Here is a 19,382-nt window from a genome sequence, read left to right on the forward strand (position 1 = left end):
AAATAGTTTCATCGGTAAAATATCTTAGTTTCTCTATTTTCTAAAGAATGAATGCTGATACGATATGAATGTACAATCTCTACTCTCACTACCCTCACTTCTCAACAAATTTTCCGATTGTCTCAAACACAATACTGATATACCTAATCAAATGGTCTCTCTCATTCACACTTGCCCTTAATTGCTAAGCAAGTCAAAAATATTACTCGTACTTCGTAATAATGTATATTTTATCAGGTAATACAAGACTAGACATTGTAGAAACTTTATTTATGGATAAGTCTCACTTTTAAGGCTTATCTTTCCAAGAGTGCTACAAAGGACATTGGCAAGGTAAACAGGTGAGGAAAACTGTGTGGTAGCATTGTTTTCCTATCATTAAACATTTTTCAATTACTAGTTCTTTTAAAACAAGCGGTACCACTTATAGGCGTGTGAATCAGATGCTTCCGGCTGAAAAAAAAACGTAATTATCGTCTTACTGATAATTGACGAAGTGGAACTTTTTATCTACCAACTAGACTTTATTACCGTTATTAAAAACACGCCTGTTAAGTCTGAAATTTTGTTCATAGAGTTAGACCAAGAGAAAAGAATGAAACGATTTTGATAGCACACGCTGTGCAAGTGTTATTTTGAACGTCAAAATTCTATGAAATTATGACGCATTACACGTGGCTGACTTTTTTTGGTCTAATTCTAATCGTTTGTCCCTCTGTCATTTCGACAGTTGTAGTTGCTAAAATGAGACAAAATAAAATATAGAAGTTTTCTAAGTTTAAAAATTATAATATAACAGCGTATACCATACAACAGCTACAAAATTCTTTAATTATTCTATGTACGCGGAAATGATTAGGCTATGAAAAAATTACGTGATGATATATTATCACTTTATCAGGTTACATTTTATCAAACAAATACAAACATCAACACTCTAACTGTACATCTGTGGACCTTATGCCTTTTGTAATAAGATGTCCGATGGACAGTTAACAGTGTGGGCGATGTTACGTATTAAATTAGGTGCGATTTTTATTGATAGATTGAGAATTTAAATTATTGTAACAACATGTAACCCTTATAACCTAGATGAAATCATATTCTAAAGTTACAAAAACATTTATTTTTGTTTTTATTTATAAAATACTACCTATCCTTTTGCTCATACAAAAAATAGCCTTATTTACAGTCGCAAAATAAATAAAAGGTAATTGAGCTCACATTATATTATAAAACTTAAAACAAGTAAATTATTATAGAAATCGCATCACTAAATGAGATAAATGAGACCACGCACAACCACAACAATGTATTAAATTAGTGTTCATATAAGAGTTTTGAATGATTCACAGTTAGTTTCACTAGACTTATATTGACCGGTGATATAGACCGTGATTGCCGTGGTGACAAAAACAATACAAAAGGTAATCACGGTCTATATCCCGGTCAATATAAGTCTAGTAGAGCATGAAATTTCAATCACTTATCATTTGTTCCATTCACATCATTATAAGTTGCGTGACCTATTCTTATCCAAATCAAAGTATGAAGCAATTATCTTATAAAATTTACCGCACTAATTTAATCCGATTATACTTTTGCTGCATTTTAGTGCAATAGACAAACTTAGCTGACAGCTTAAATAATCACCAGCAAAAGTCCAAAATCACAGTAGGCTTTAATAATTCTATCACAGTCTTTAGTGCCCAGGTCCTAAACCTAAGAATTACTTATAAAATAGACAAGGGAATAAACTTCAAAAACCGGACGGTGTACCCACCGAGGGTTCCATACTTTTTAGTATTTGTTGTTATAGCGGCAACAGAAATACATCTTCTGTGAAAATTTCAACTGTCTAGCTATCACGGTTTATGAGATACAGCCAGGAGACAGACAGACGGACAGACGGACAGACGTACAGGCAGACAGACAGCGGTCCTAGTAATAGGGTCCTGTTTTTACCCTTCGGGTACGGAACCCTAAAAAAGGAGTGCGAAATATAGTGGCCGCAAATTTTACAGTTTAAATAGATTTACAGTAGGTAGCTGGATTGTACACGTTAGCGTTGGCCGCGTAGCCAACATGTCAATCGCTGTGCGACTGTGTGTTCTGGAGAGTAGACATTTTTAAAAACCTTTAATATAGTGTAGCTGTTCCACTCTCTGGTGCGCTTTTAGGTGGCTCGCGTACCCAATCTTCCTGCTAAATTTCCGAGCGCATTTTGGGCACGCCAGCACATCACCTACATAATTTTAGGAAATTTAAGTTGACGGCCGAGCCTTTAGCTCATCTCGCTTTCGGTCGAGCAACATTGCAAGTCTTAAAAAGTAAATACCGCCTGTAGTAAATCTAACTAAACCATCAGGCGTAGATACGAGTATTTACAAATATTTAAGTAAGGCGCTGTAGTTTGGCATTGGCGGACAACGGGGACGAACATAACGAGGAAAAATACATACAACACCTTTAGGAATACAAGTCCATGACACATTGACGGCCAGCAGGCCCTTATTTAGGTATAAATAGTGTTCTAAGTCTAAGTAAAGCACATTTTAGCACGACAAACACCAATGCTTATTTGATCTACAAATCTGCACGTCAGTTTAAACACGTATTCAAGTCACACTTGGGATCACTTGGTTCTTCACTTTTGCGCATTCAGATTTCAAGCCTTGAATCCGTCATTGTAGACTCCTGTAGAATCTTTGATGTACTTTCGCGAGATGACGTCACGTAGCGAAGCAATCCCAACAGTAAGGATATGCATGAGGGCCAGGAACAGTGCAGTCAACGTGACCACCACCATCGTCTGGTTCGGCTTCGACCAGTCGATTACGGGGTAAATAAAAGGGTTACCCCATCTGAAAGAACGATAAACACGAAATCACTAATTGAATTTAATTTTGTGGCAATTTGTGATATGGCTTTTTGTTCAAACCTTAAAGCTATTAATGAATAATAAAAATGTCTCTCAACTGTAATACTCGTAACCTCAAGTTTTTGGTTGACACTTATCTTCTTTTGCAATGGCCATCTTTGCTTAATTGTGCACTAACCTTGGAACTACGTTCATAATAGACGAAATAAATTGAATGCGACAAACATTATTAATTCGGACCTGCAGTCTGATAGGGTCATTGGAAAGTACATTATTTTGTTTTTAGTATCGTGCATGAAGTTTATTTTTGAACGAAATATATTTTATTCTGATGTGAAGGTTTACAAAAGTATTTTAATTTTTCCGGTGTTCAAAATTCTAACGATATAAATTATGATAACAAAAAAAACATGCATGGAGCTAATTGTAAACTACTTTTAGTAAAATCGTATATGACCATGTACATTTTACTGCGTGCGGTTAATTTGACTAGCATGTTTAAAAGTACATACATCTTATAAAACAAAGTCCCCCGCCGCGTCTGTCTGTCCGTCTGTATGTTCGCGATAAACTCTAAAACGACAACGGATTTTCATGCGGTTTTCACATAATTCTGGAGGAAGGATAGGTGTATAATTTGTTATGGTTTTATGTAAATTGGTTGAACTGCCCGTGCAAAGCCGGAGCGGGTCGTTAGTTAAATATATAGCAAAAACTTTAAACATATATTTGTCTTCAGTCATTCCCATTATGTCCATTTAGGATACCTATTATCTGTCACTAATTTTTAATGCGTTCTGACAAATTTCCTACGAATAAGTTTGACCATTTTGTGGAGTAAGAGGCTTAAATAATTTGGAAATCTACTTTTCTAAAGTTAAATATCATTATTATATTATATACCTATAATTACTTTAGGACTAGATTTTAATTAATTCTTCTGGAAGAGATCCCTCTTAGAGATAAGTTTGCCTTTGTACTACTTTTATCTGATGGAACCATGATTATTTTCTATTTCGAACAGTAAAGTGTTTACTTACTTACTTACTTACTTATATATAGGTAGATGTATGATGCTGACGGCCATTAACATTATGATGCATAAATGAGCATGATGATGTGAATGCAAAATAATAAACATTTACATGACAAAACCTTCCCATGCACTATCGTTGCGCAACATTCGTGAACGGTTCTACGAGTAGCACCTTATCGCCGAGGAGGTCCTCTGATTTATTCGTTCTTAAACAATCCCAAGGTTTATTTTGACAGTCCACTATTAGTTTTACGCTTGATTAAGTGGTACCAACTTCATCGTCATCTGAACGGAATCATTAACATCAGCTCATCACTGTCATTATTCATTATGAATAAACTCTTAGAACCAAACAGCCCTCAAAATAAAATAAATTGACGACCTGTCTGGTCTAGTGGGTAGTGACCCTGCCTGTGAAGCCGATGGTCTAGGGTTAAATCCTGGTAAGGTAAGGGGGCATTTATTCGTGTGTTGAGCAGTTGAGCACGGATATTAAAATTTGTTCCTGAGTCATGGGTGTTTTCTATGTATTTAAGTATTTGTATAATATTTATATATTATATTATATCGTTGTCTAAGTACTGTAGGTACTAAGTCCCACAGTAAGCCTTATTAAGCTTACTGTGGGACTTAGTCAATTTATATAATAATGTCCTAATATCATATAAGTGCTATGATAAAGTATACTTTTCATTTGAGTCTATCTCGAATTAATTATGTTTATGTTTTTCGACTTTTAGACGCGGGCTTTCACTAGCCTGATGAAAAATAAGTTTTGGTATATATATATACTAAAAAACCACATACCTCACACGAGGGTGGATCAACTATGTCATGTTGTTGTTATTCTGTCCCATCTGATCAGCCAGAGGACAATAATAGCTTAGTTTATTAAAAGAAATTTTATACCAAGGTTTACTAGTATGCTTAGTAGATGGCCCATTATGGAAAGGACTATGGAAATAACAAGAATAATGCACGTTTTGTTAATTTCAATTACATGAAACTAGGTTTATAAGTGACCCAGGAGCACGTAACTATGACAACGCGTGAAAAACTTTATTCACCCGTATTCATAACGCGAATGTTTTCAATTATCAATTAATTTTTTTTTTATTATATTAAATTGCTATGAATTCTTTGATTCTTACGGGTCCAAGCCACCAGCTGTATAATATCCAACAGAGAATAGCAGATAGGCCAGTGCGAAGTACAGCGGCTGCATGATATGCACCAGCCGCGAGGGGTGCGCCGACGCAACCAGCTCCACGAGCATCACCAGCGAGTTGACGCCGTGCAGCATCACGTCCAGCACTGGGTTTGGGGCGTAGTTCACCATTCTTCCGGCTGTGGACGCCATAGGTACAGTTAGTAGGTAACTGGTTAGATACAGCTCATAAGACCACCCATCTAATAAAATTGAGTTCAATATATGTACATAGCAAACATGTAAAGAATATGACTGACTTGGAAAATATTTCAATCTTGATCAAAAATTTTAACGAAGTTTGTTTTTACAGGAATATTATAATTAACAAGTATTTCATTTTTTTTATAATATCAATTTGGGTTTTATTTTATTTTATAGCTATTGAGCTATTTAGGTACCTACTTATTTATTTAACTTTAAATTTCATTTTAATTTTAAGTTGCCTTGTGTAATATTTTATTTAATAAATTACGTATTTTCATAGCAATTTATTTAATTAAAAATAATAGCATAGTTACGTGCGATACCTAACTTAGTAATAATAGAACTGTGTTCGTTTATTAAAAGTGCGTGATTAAGTACAAAATAATAAAGGTAGAATTGGCTTATTTACATGCTTTGCCATTCGTATTTTTATATGTGAAAATATAAATCAAATATTAAATATAATATTTAGAGGTGTTCGTTATCTGTATCTTGCCTTTGACATAAAAACCAATGAATCATGATTGAAAACAAAGAAAAAAAAACAATGCTCATAAAACTTTTTGTGACCACTAACGACCTTCTTTAACCACCAGCCACAAAGATGAGCATGATTTCCTTTTTTTTCTTACATACCTACTTCGTACTACAGACACGTATTTATTTACTAACAATGAAGGTTTTACTTGATTATTTTCCTTCATTCGAAAGCAACTTCACGGAGTAAACTCTTATAAGTACTCAATTTAATGTGAGTAGATATAGCAACGAGTTTTTTAACATAAAGTAAAATACTATATAATTAAATATTCTTACAAGTTTTTAGAACGCCCCAGTAGAATATAGTGATGAGAAAAGCGACAGGGATGGTGATGTTGTACAGGACCCAGTAAGTCTTGACATACCACGGTAGACCAAACGTTGCATCTGAAATTTTAAAACACACGGTGACTTCTTAAATTTTTAGATTAATTACCGATAATGCAATAATGGTAATTTGAGAACAAGTTTTGTTAATGATAGAATTAAATTAATAATGGCTAAGATAAGAACTATCTTCTGCCTTGTGTCTCGATATTATAGCACTAAATAGAATCAATCGTTGCTGTAAATAGAGATAAAATCTAATGCTAAATTTTTTTTAGCTAATATTATAACCGGATTAACCGGAACTCTATTTTCAACTCCTTCCACTTGTAATATTAGTTGTAAATTATTTTAGCAGTACATTTTTGCCAGTAGCGACAATTGTGACATCTGGTGTCAAATAGCGGTACTGATAATTCCACTACTTGACGTTAGATGTCGACTACGAAATAACTCGCGTTCTGGTAAGAAATCTGATGTAAGTATAGAGTTACCACTTATATTTCTCTATGGTCCCAATTCAGCTTTATATTGCATATTTGTGTTTCTGACTATTTTATTACTAGCAAAGAGAATTGATTGTAATAGAGAGGATGTAGAGAGGTAAAAAGTCTAAGAAAAAAACGTGCCCCTTAGTTTGATGTCCAAAACAGATGGCGCTGTCACTGAACTGTCAAACGTCAAGTTTTGACAATCAGTGTTACCGCAAAATGTATGGAGCTGTACAGCGCCATCTCGTTTACCTGTCAAATTGGAAGCGCGAAATTGTCTTAGATTTTACGCATCTTACTCGATCAATGTATCTTTGCTTATACCATATTACATGATCACCGAATAACAATCTAAAAACTTATCAAATTAAGTTCAAGAAGCACAAATCATTATGAACAATTGAACACCTACGAATTTATAAATCAAATTATCATACCAGCGTTGCATAACAAGTTAAATCTAACACACGTCACAACACAGTTAAGACTATCATTAACCATGACATTCGTGACATTCTACTCAAAGGTCTTTGTGTCAGTTAGATTAATCATGTATGGCAAGGGAAGACTCAAATAGTCGAAGAGAGCTCGTGCAAGTGGCACAAGGCCCTGTATTCTCAACACTCACAGAGCATAAGCGAGAAATCGAACCGAGAGAACCAGTATAACTGTGCTCTGGCATCGTAATGTGTAATCGGGGATTAATCTTATTATGGTTAAGTATCTGTTGCATGCTCATTTGCCGTCTGTATGCGATATGAACTTTGCCAAGGGCCCAAGACGCGGACGTGCTCAACTCCTGCGTTGAGATCCTTGCTACAGATTAGATATGTATATCTAGGCATATCAGATACATCACCATAAAAAAAATTGAGTCGTGGAAGCCAAAATTCAAGATAACAAAATATTCCATAGGTCTTTCTAATACAAACATAGGTAGGTCTTTATAACATTAAATGATAACGAGAAGACTTGCTTAATGACTATTTTTCCGATTTGTTTTATAAATTTGTTTTCATATGGGGTACAATTAAGAATATTTACTTAATTAGACTTATATTGACCGATATGGACCGTGATTACCTATTGAATTGTTTTTGAGCTCCCAATATTTCGGCGCAGTTACATGCATCTTGTTCACGGGTGACTGAAGATAGAAAACAATAGGTACTAGGTAATCACGGTCCATATCCCGGGCAATATAAGTCTAATAAAACTAACCGTGAATCATTTAAAACTCTTATTTACTTAATTATTTTCTTTTTCTAATAGGCAGTATTACTGCAATATTCTGCCAGTGCAGCTCTAGCGCACATCCTAAACCATAGAGTAAATTGTACATACTACGCCTTAAACAGTTTTTTGACAAGTTTTCACAGATCATTTTATGATCATTTATTGCGAATAAATATTACATTGAACCATCCAGGCGGTTTGTTTACAGGGACCTACCTCGAAACGGAAAAATTTAAATTTCTTATCTGCTTCTCTATCGTTCGAATATGTAAGAGTAATAGAGACGCAGATAATGAAATTTCGATTTTCATATTTCGCAGTAGACCCTCTGAATGTGCTAATGGCTAGAGTTTTGCGTAATATTCCCTATTTAACTCATCTGAAAATTCCGAGGAATGTTATCAAAAAAAAATATTTTACCTGTCAGACACCCAAAGCAAAGAGTTGGATCGTGAACGTGGTGTATCTGGTACTATTTGATCTGTGTCCTTACATCATAAGAATATATTATGGCTGTGCGTAAACAATAAACAAACATACCGCAGATTGATATCTGGTGGTTTTTATTGGTGTCTGTAAAGCGTTTTACGAATTACATAAAGTATTCTGTAATCTGGGTGATTCATGTTATTATTTCTAGGCCAGAATTTGGGAATCTGACAGCATAGGTACTTATATTAAATTATAAACTTCTTACTTATGTCTGTATGCAGTGGCTACGCATTAAAACCTACATAATATATAATAACAGGTTAAGATAGGTACACAATTTTGAGGACTATCAGGCCAATTCGAACAATAAGATACGTCTATGTACATATTTGACACTGACATATCTACTCCATTTCGTTTCTAGAACTAGTAAATGACGTATCTTATTGTTCGAATTGGCCTCTAAGTCAATTGATACTATTTCATGTGAAGTCAAAAGTATATTAGAGAAAATAAACCTCCCAACTACTAATATTCAAGGAAAAATATAATGATTTAGTTATATTAAATATTCTGCCTATATAATTTATAACGTCCAATACACAAGCGATATAATCAAGGCTTAACTTATATTGACCGGGATATAGACCGTTATTACCTTTTGTATTGTTGCATCTTGTTCACGGGTGGGAGTAACTGCGTCGAAATATCGGGAGCTCAAAAACAATACAAAAGGTAATCACGGTCTGTTATATCCCGGTCAATATAAGTCTAGTGAAACTAACGTGAATCATTCAAAACTCTTATAAGGCTTATCAGACCCAGGCTATATCAATGAAAATTATCATTGATTAATTGAAGAATCAGAAATTAAGATTACTATTATTATTGCAAGTACATAATTAGGTACTAGTTGATTTACTAAGCTAAGATGTTAAAAACTTTTAACCCCATTTTTCCTCATTTAGTTTTTAAAAATGTTCCAAATTTCAAGGTGTGTGCTTTGAATTTGTAGATAATGATATCTATATACCTAATAAGACTATTATATGGATGTTAGTACAAATGTATGTACATAATAATTTTCAATTTCAATTTATTTATTTTGCTTAAACATATGATACACAGTTGTTATAGTTACATGTCATTAGGATGTTATAGGTACATATTGTAGCTATTAAGTATACAATATGGCATGCAAAATCTTAGACTAACTTAAAATAATAATCTAAATAATCTAATTACAATTAAAATGTCAATTTATCAAAATATTCATGCAGATTATAAAATGGTCTTATTAGTAGAAATGATTTTAACTTCTTGGAAAAGTAATATTTTATCACATTTCCCAATGTCCTCATTTAAAAAAATTATAAATTTTAATTCCAATGTATTCCAGACTACTTTTGAAATCAGTAATCAGTAATCAGTGTGTTTATTGCTGTCATAGGTATACAAGTTGGTACATTTTATTGGTTCAGCTATGAAACCCTGTAGGGCAATGCAATATAACTTAAATCTAACTTAATTACTATGGCTTAAAGCTATCCCTAATACATTGCTTATAATGACCATGCATCATATTATATTATATTATATACATCTTTCAAACGGTTACAAATATTTTTTCACCTCAGCAGCTCGAACAAGCCTACTTTCGTCACTCCCTGGGAGTGAAACAATGTAGCTTTTTAATTTAGTGAAGGCCATGAACTTCATACTTTTACGATCCGGTCCGGTCCGGTCCGGTCTCGTATCATATTGTACATATTATAATACTTTTTTTTTCTGTTTATTCTGTGTAATTCGAAATACATTTTAACCTTTAATATGTTCTCACTACTGAGGTGAAAAATTATGTGTGCAACACGAGAGCAAAGTTATTTTACATCTCGTGTTTTTGAGTCCCTCGCTACGCTCAAGATTCTACCTTAGAATCACTCGCTTCGCTCGTGATTCAATTATAGACTCTTTCGCTTTCTCGGGACTCAAAATAAACACTCGCAAGAAAAACCAACTTTCCTCTCTTGTTGCACAAATAACTATTAACTTGCGATATCAAAACTACTATACTATACATGTTTTGTCGCAAAGAAATGCAAATATTTAAAATGTCATGTGTATTGCATGCTCAAATTACTTATACCTACTCTATTACAAATGTATATCAATGAAATGTGAATAATTTTTAGATTTTGGTAATTGTATGTCAAATTTATGTCTTAATCTAGGGTGTCTATTTTTATAAACAAAAATACAGATTAAGTATAATATGTAAAGCGATATCTGCACTGTAAATATTTTATGCTTCACAAATAGAGGACAGCAATGTTCAAGTGGCTTCGCCTTATCAACATAATATCTCACAGTGTTTTTTTGTAAAATCAAAACAGGTTTCACATGGACACTGTTACCCCAGACCTCAAGGCCATGTAGCATTAGGCTTTCAAAATATGCAAAATAAACTGTTTTAAATGCAAATGAGCTCAAAATTTTAGAGAGGCTTAAAATAACGATGGCACGTACACACTGAAAGCTGTTTGCGTACCATATAATTTCCTTTGTACCGACGTTATTTACTTCGTAAATCAATATCTATCGAAAATAAATAAAATAGCGTACCAATAAGATAAATTAAAATAAGCATACGCCGAAACAGTGGCTGAGAAACCCGCAGCAAGGACAACTAACAACTTCTTGTTAACCCAGCTTCTTGTTGCCCAGTGCGTCACATATAAAAACCAAAAGCCGATGCTGCCCAATGTCAATGACATTGTAGTGACCATCATACAGCCAAGAAAAAGAGGAAGAGGAAACAGCGAAGAAAGAGCAGCGGCAACGCTGACCTACTGTTTTGCCAGCAGCTCACGTAGAAATCAGTAGGCGACGTGTGACCTAAACCAAACATTCGCCAATGACATTGACTTGTCAAACATTTGGTGCTCATTGTCACGAATACCACTTTTGATGCTTGCGATTTAAACTGTCACTTAACGTAAGGTAACATTGTAACCACTTGTCTGTGTATGATAACTTATAACTCTTAACTATAAGATATAACTTAACTAAATAAGGATTGAAACCGAATTTTTAGTCAAATTTTTAGAGAACGATTTTTTTGATCTACAAATACAGCACAATCGAGGTTTTTTAACACTTTGAACCTGCGATTTTTGACCCCCACTGCGGACGATCGGAGAGATTAATACAGGCATTACAGGCTTAATCCCAATTATATCAGAATACATGACTGATTGTCGGTACAATCAGTGTTGTACAGTCGCCATCAGATATATCGGAGCGGCCGAGGTGCTCATAAATATCTGAACGCACCTTTATTGTCAAGGCGTTAAGAGTGTGTGTTCAGATATTGTGAACACCTTGGCCGCTCCGATATATCTGATGGCGACTGTACTAAACAGTCAATAATAGTCAGGTGCAGTGAAGCATGAACTGACTTCGATCTGCCACATTCTTAAACTGCAGTTACTTTGCTTGATTAAAAAGGTCTTGAGATAATTTAGACACCTCTTTATTCAGGTAATTGGCTTAAAAAATATTGCACTTGGTTTAATAGATTTATTTAACGACCTGAGCCCGTGACGTTACCTCTTTTATACAAATTTCGTGAGTATTTATGCAGACCTTCTGAGAGTTTGATTTATTACCTATCTCCTCATTTATAATCCTCCACAATTCTTTTGAAGGATTTATGGTTTCTGCCAGTCTGGTTTCGATGTGATTTTGATGGGCTCGGAGCGTCTCGGACACATTCGTTTACTTGTATGTGTATAACAAATTCGTTTACTTGTGTGTCACATTAATAGCGGTGCCAGCAATATTATATTTCATGTCTACTAAGTACTAATAATATGTACCTATTACCTAATCATAAGTATATTGAAGGTCAAACCCTTCTAATTTTTACTAAAATTTAAATTTCAATGTCATTATTTTGAACCAATCACTTTATAGTGAATTAATTAGGTAGGTAAATGTCCAAGGTACAAAATATAAATGTAAATAGATACAACGGATACCGCTAAAGGGCTAAATCGGACAGTAAAGTTGTTCGATTAAAATACTAGTTGACTTTGGTCATAAAGATCCTACCTGAGCAGGGAATTCGTTTTGCAATCCTTCTTCGGGCCAATCGAAACGTATCCTTAACCTACGTGGCGACAGGTATATAATAAAGTTCTTCTTGCAAAATTTCTTTCCTCGCTATTGTTGGTAATGACGGCGTCACTAAGTACCAGAAAAGTGAGGTCTCAGATAATATTTTAGAATACAATGTGACCTTACGAGTATTTTATCACTATAACGCAGCCGTACCACTTAATTCGTGATCTGTTGAATAAAAACTGGCCAAGTGCGAGTCGGACTCGCGCACGAAGGGTTCCGTACCATTACGCAAAAAAACAGTAAAAAAATCACGTTTGTTGTATGGGAGCCCCACTTAAATATTTATTTTATTATGTTTTTAGTATTTGTTGTTATTGCGGCAACAGAAATACATTTGTAGTATACTTAAATCAGTCACAAGCAGGCACACTAACAACATCTAACAACCATGAAGTAGTTAGTTAATTATCAGTCATTATTACAATCGAGTTGTTACCTATAGTAAGGTTGGTGTCACAGAGTTAAGTAAGAGTAAAGCTAATGTGACTGAAGAAAACCTGTATAGAGATTACCAGTTTATATTATTTACTAATCTTTTTAACGTTAACTATGGTATGTTAGAGTACTCACCTGAAGTGCTTGCCGAATGCCGACCCTGTGCTCCTGTACTAGTATTTACTTAAATGGCGATGAATGGTTTTAATGAGAAAATACTGGCTGTGTTTGACCTACAATACCTACTAGGTATTTATTTTATTCTGTCATAAATGTTTAATGGTTTACAAAAAAACTGAAGGCCTTTCCTTTCGTAGTCCCGTATCTTTACCGAATTAGGTATTTCATAGATTTAATATTTTAAAATTAATATTTTACAAGCACATGAATGTGTATACCTTAATTAATTGTTCCGTTTTATACACATTTTTCAAAACATTTTTCTGTAAACCATTAAAGCTAAGAAAGGACATACGTTAAAAATGTATTGAGCACCTGTTATGTACATATGCGTAAATATTAGTGTTTACTTTAACTTCTCCTTGTAATTTTCTGTGTTTTGTCAAATCACCTTAACATTGTATGTATTGTGATACCTCGGCCACATACTCGACGAGTGGCATGGGAAGTAGCGAGGGAAGTAGGCAGAGACATAGTACGGCCGCGCTACTCGTCATCGGCCGCCATACTGCACTGCATACTTCCCTCACTACTTCCCATACCACTCGTGGAGTAAGTATGTGGCCGTGGTATGAGGTTAAGTGGCTAAGCAAAGAACAAACTGTCGCACAAACGCCGTTTTATTTGTGACTTACGAAAATTTACGTATTGTGTACGTAACATGCAGTTTACACTACATTTACGTCTTAGTTCACATTTTTTGATTTTGTCGATATCAAATCTACTTATAATATAGCGTACGGATTTGAGTATTGGTAGAAATATACTAGATGATAATTTTTGACAGATATAATTTATTGTTTTGTTTATTTATCTTTTTTTTGCCTCATTCGTCGCTTAAGGCTTCTTAGTATCAATCGTATAATTATTCATGTATTTACGTATCAAGAAAAACAAAGATAACCAAATGATTCATAAAGGCAAAAAAAATATGTTTATAATTTTTATATGCTTAATTTGAACGTTGACCTTTAAACTACAAAGACAATCGATCAAGCGGTAAGAATCTAAAGTGAATAATTAGTAGAGCGGTTGATCGGTCGCGTCTATTTGCGTGACAAAGAATGCCATTGCAGCCAAATGCGTGCCGATGCTGCGCACGTGACTAATACGAGTACAAACGCATCACGTATCGACTACGAATTAAAGAATTAGAAGATCTTTTTAGGGTTCCGTACCCAAAGGGTAAAAACGGGACCCTATTACTAAGACTCCGCTGTCCGTCTGTCTGTCACCAGGCTGTATCTCATGAACCGTGATAGCTAGTTAGACAGTAGAAATTTTCACAAATGATGTATTTCTGTTGTCGCTATAACAACAAATACTAAAAACAGAATAATATAAATATTTAAATGGGGCTCCCATACAACAAACGTAATTTTTTTGCTGTTTTTTTCCGTAATGGTACGGAACCCTTCGTGCGCGAGTCCGACTCGCACTTGGCCGGTTTTTTTATATGTACCACATTGGTAGCAATCTACCATACACCCTGTCTGCTCGTAAGCCTGTCAACCAAAAAACAAAGCACTAAAACTTAAACTTATTTAAGTCATTTACTTTTACAATTACTTTTCTAGCGTCACTAAAAAGGTCACCAGTCAATTTGAGCTTAGGGTGCTATGACACTGATTTTTCGTATAATTAAATTGATAAACTGAAATAATTGTCATAAGTGACCAAACTAGGCCTCCAGTGCCCCAGGCTGGACAGGCACCTGCCGCGATAGCAGAGGACGCTGGTTCGTTTCCAGCCTGGGGCACTGGAGGCCTTGGTCACTTTTTCTTAGTATATGACATTTTTATTTGAGTTTATAATTTATAAAGTAGTGTTTCTACTTGAGATAAAAAAAATTAACATATTTTCTGAAATGAATTTAATTAGTTCTAATACTTCTAACAATTCTATTGATTTTTGGTATGTTACCGAAAAAATTACAGTTTTTAGTGTAAAAGCGTTTTCCCTAGTTACAACTAGTTTTCCTTAACGCCTTTGTGAAAACGCGTTTTACTAGTTTTCCGAAACGCCAAAGTAAAAACTAGTAATTTTAACTAGAATTCTTCATCCAAAACAAGTTTTGACAAGGTGCCTTTATGAAAACTAGTTTTGACACACATATTACACTTTATAAAATCACATGTTTTTTTTTAAACCCTCCTCGGTTAGATATATAAAGCTTCAACACTCTAATAAAACTGATTATTCCGCATAAAATATTACAACAATTTCCAAGGCATGCCAACTATTTTCCCACCCTATTCATAGTTTCATACACACCACACACATATGCAGGTTTCAATGGCAACAATTTTATTAATCGTCTAAGATATAAATTCTTATTCTACTATTCAACTGAGAGAAGATAGAAAGTTACTACACGTCAGAACAATTAGCGTAGTAATTACACTCCTCGGTGATGTGTCGTAAAATATGCAAACTATAATTACTCTTATCGCATACATTGTAAACATCCCATCAAATCTCATAAAATATTTAATATGTAAATTTTTGTTACCGAACAGTGTGACAGGTTTAAATAAGTTGTAAAAAAATGGTGAAGGGTTAGAGAATTATCAGAGTATACTTTTCTGTGCATCAAGGGTTTTACCAATTCTTACTATAAAATATTGACTGATTCAATTTCGTTTCATTGTAAATCAACGATGGTTCTTAGAAAGTTACTATGGCTTTAATTCAACCAATATTGTTACTTTCTCAGTGCACTGACATCAAAGTACCTGTCGTTAGAAAATTCCATAAAGCTCCAATCTTAATATTACCTAATTTCAAGGTAAACGCTCAATCTCATGATATTGCAAATTACCTTGCAGTTCCTATGATACTACATTGATCTACTTTGATCAAGGCTTTATTTAATTATTAGGTATACCATAAACCTTGTTTTAAACTAGAAGTGTAGATACTTATTCAATGTGTATTTCCATTAATTTTGTGTAAGGAACTATTTGTAACTTCTTCCGAACTATATATCTTACGGAAAGTATTTTAATGAAATTTGGAGCATAGAAGTAAGTATTTTATGAGACGCTACCTAGTCGATCAAAAATAACATTACGCATTTTTTTTAAGGAATTTTCATATTAATAGCTTTTGTGCATAAATATGTACTGTTAGAAGTATTAGAACAAATTAAATTATTTACAGAAAATACTTTAATTTGTTTTTATTTTAAGTAGAAACACTACTATATAAATTATAAACTGAAATAAATGTCATATACTAAGAAAAAATTACCAAGGCCTCCAGTGCCCCAGGCTGCAGGCAGATTCCAGATACAGAGAGCAGGGAGAGGCAAGCTCCAGGAGCGGTATTCGACATGCGTTAAGTGACGTTTCGTGTTGAACTTCAGTTGAATGGAAGAAATCGTGTGTTGTCGAATAGGTAAATTTGACATTAGCAATCCACAGTTAGGTGACAACGAAACCAAACCGAACCACGCAGAGTTCAGAGCCATTTTAAACCGTATAGTAGTAAGAAAACAAAGTTGATTTTTGTTGCATAATTTTTTCAATGAATGAGTTTTGGTGTACAACCAAATGATACTTTCCACAGTTGATGAACAAATGATTCATTCCACTGTTGAACTGATGTTGAAGCCGAAACTGACAGTTGTGCATCTCGAATAGGGCCCCAGGGTGCAGGGTGCAGGCAGCCTGGGGCACTGGAGGCCTTGGTCATTTTTTCTTAGTATATGACATTTATTTCAGTTCATAAATATGTAGTTACAAAATGGTGCGTTTAAGACCTTTGTCCGTGATTTTTATCTATCAAGTGAACGTCGTCAATGACGTTACTAGCAAAAGGCCTCAAGATTGCTATTCTTTTTTTTGGCAACCGTATTATAATCTAAAAAAGCGCTACGATTTTCCAAAAAATTGCTGGCTGAACCCACTGCACCTTAAGATAACTTTAAAAACTCACCAGGCAATGTTCCACAATGCTTCATCGTCGTAACTGCGACTCCGAACAAAGATTCCACCAAAATCAGTATCAGCCCCCAATGCGTCATATACAGGAAGAACATCTCCGGCGGTCCCCAGAAGCCGGCACCCGACCAGCCGATGACTGCCAAAGCCCAGAACAGGATCGGCAGCCTCCAAAATAGGGGGGACACTCGCCCTCGCCATGACCTCGCGAAGAGTTCCGAAGGCTCATCGCCTTTCCGAAGATGCCCGATGCAGCAGGACGCATTATGTCTCCACGTCCATTGAGTCATTGTGTTTGCCCACTGTATGTTTCTTGACTACAGTTATTACTGCTTTTCTTAGTGTAACCTTGTTGGTCTGTGAAAACGAAACAGTAAATGGTTAGATAAATAAAGAAGTGAATGACTTAGTCAAAACAGTTGTATATCCCACCAAAAACATTTCATGTAAAATGTTGCCAAGACGACCATATTGCTCGCACTATCTAAAAGTCATCAGAGCCAAGCTTCTAACAGTTCTAACTCTACACGCCCTAGCTCTGCAAGCCCTAACTTCACAAACCCTACACCTTAGACAAAATATGTGGCTTGGCCGTTTCGTTACTACAAGAATATTGTATAACAGGAAAGTAATGATCAGTGAATACATTTTTCACCCCGGCTCTCATGTGACGTAGCGAAGTTAAAAAAGGAGGAAAAACAGCAGCCATTGGTTGAAGCAGCCCGTTGTATGTTTAGACTATGACCAAGACTGGATACAGTGCTCCAGTTGCCATGGATGTGCGCAGGAGGCCTGTGCTTGACATTTCAGAATGTTCAAAAAATTATAGGTATTTGTGATCGATCGGTGTCAAATGTTTTCAAACCATCCGGTGCTAGGGCTTCGAAATGTAGTCTGTCCGGTGCTATATATTATATAGGTGCCTCTTGCAAAGAATGAGTTCGTTTTTTACCAGTTTACTTTTCGCTTTTGAATTAAATTATGTAGAAGTTGCATTTGTATTATTTTATTTTGATGCTAAAGTTTGTTGAGTAATTCATAAATAAAGATGTATTTTTTTAAATACTTTTTGGGTGGGTTTAAAATGGGTTAGTAGTCCGCCACTGAAGGACTTCCCCCGGTATATTTTTGTATATATATTTTAACTTTTAAAATTTTATTTAATAGGTACCCTACCCCCACCTCCCCTACATAAGTTGGCGATTAAAATTTTTAAGGAAAAAAAATTGACCCGTTTTGTCCTACCACAGCTTACCCTACTTAATAAAAGGTTATTTCAGTCTCAAGAATTTGCTGGAATTCTCGTTTCAATTTGAATAGTCGACTTAAGCGTAAACGGATGAGATTGAAGTATTACATATATATTACTACTAGCTTTTGCCTGCGACTTCGTCTGCGTGGAGTTAGTAATTTGGGTAGCTTATTTTTATCATATCTGCTTTTCAACTAAATCGGTTCAGCGGTTTAAGCGTGAAGAGGTAAACACACTGATAGACAGATAGACAGACAGACAGACAGACACAGACAGACACTCCGCATTTATAATATTAGTATGGATTATCCTTATGCAACATTCAGTGAGCGTTGATGTTAATTTTCATGACGTCATTACGAGTGTTCGATGGTTATGAGAGGACATTGTACGTACAAGTCAAGGCCAAGGCTTCGTTACGTACATAGGTATAACTGTTGGTGTCCAAATATTGGCAGCATGTGCTCAAATAGAGGACGTTATAACCAAACTATAATCTATCTGCCTATATCGGGTGGTGAGTTTTATTTTATACTGGTTATATTTTATTTTAAATCGGAAGTCTCAAATCATTGAATTATATGATTAAATGTAAAATTATCGAAACAATTAAGTATTATTAAATTGCGGTATAGCTAGTTAAAAGCATGCCAGTTAAATTGTCATCGTTACAATTACTTAATTATAGCAGATCTCTCTTTCATACTGAACACAGCATTCGAAGCATAGTTTTAAAATATGATAATGTGTCACTTGACTATACATATATGTAGTGTTATTTGTCCGAGTATAGTGCAGTTAAATATTAACATAATTTTTTTATCACAAAGGGCACCTACGTAATTGGAACCTGAGCCGCTACGTGAAACTTTCAGCATTTGTGGCTCTTATGCTGGGGCCACACTAACGAGAAACGCCGGGAAACGCTTTAATTATTGCGTTAATTCAACGTTTTCCATACGGCCACACTGGGATTATCGCGATAATCAACGGCGTTTCCCGCCGTTTCCCGTTAGTGTTGCCCCGGCA

General features: G+C 34.9%; 1 protein-coding gene across 1 annotated transcript; it reads right to left on the bottom strand.

The window, feature by feature from the left end:
* Positions 1 to 843: 843 nt before the first annotated feature.
* Positions 844 to 17,391, bottom strand: LOC134755790 (protein rolling stone-like). Its single transcript, XM_063692395.1, has 4 exons — positions 17,097 to 17,391; positions 6,148 to 6,258; positions 5,069 to 5,264; positions 844 to 2,864 (listed from the first exon to the last, which is right to left on the bottom strand). The coding sequence occupies exons 1-4, from the start codon at positions 17,389 to 17,391 to the stop codon at positions 2,669 to 2,671; spliced, it is 798 nt and encodes a 265-aa protein (XP_063548465.1). The 3' UTR covers positions 844 to 2,668.
* Between the last annotated feature and the right edge of the window lie 1,991 nt (positions 17,392 to 19,382).

Source organism: Cydia strobilella, chromosome 3, assembly GCF_947568885.1.
Source record: "Cydia strobilella chromosome 3, ilCydStro3.1, whole genome shotgun sequence".
In the NCBI taxonomy this organism is placed as follows: domain Eukaryota; kingdom Metazoa; phylum Arthropoda; class Insecta; order Lepidoptera; family Tortricidae; genus Cydia; species Cydia strobilella.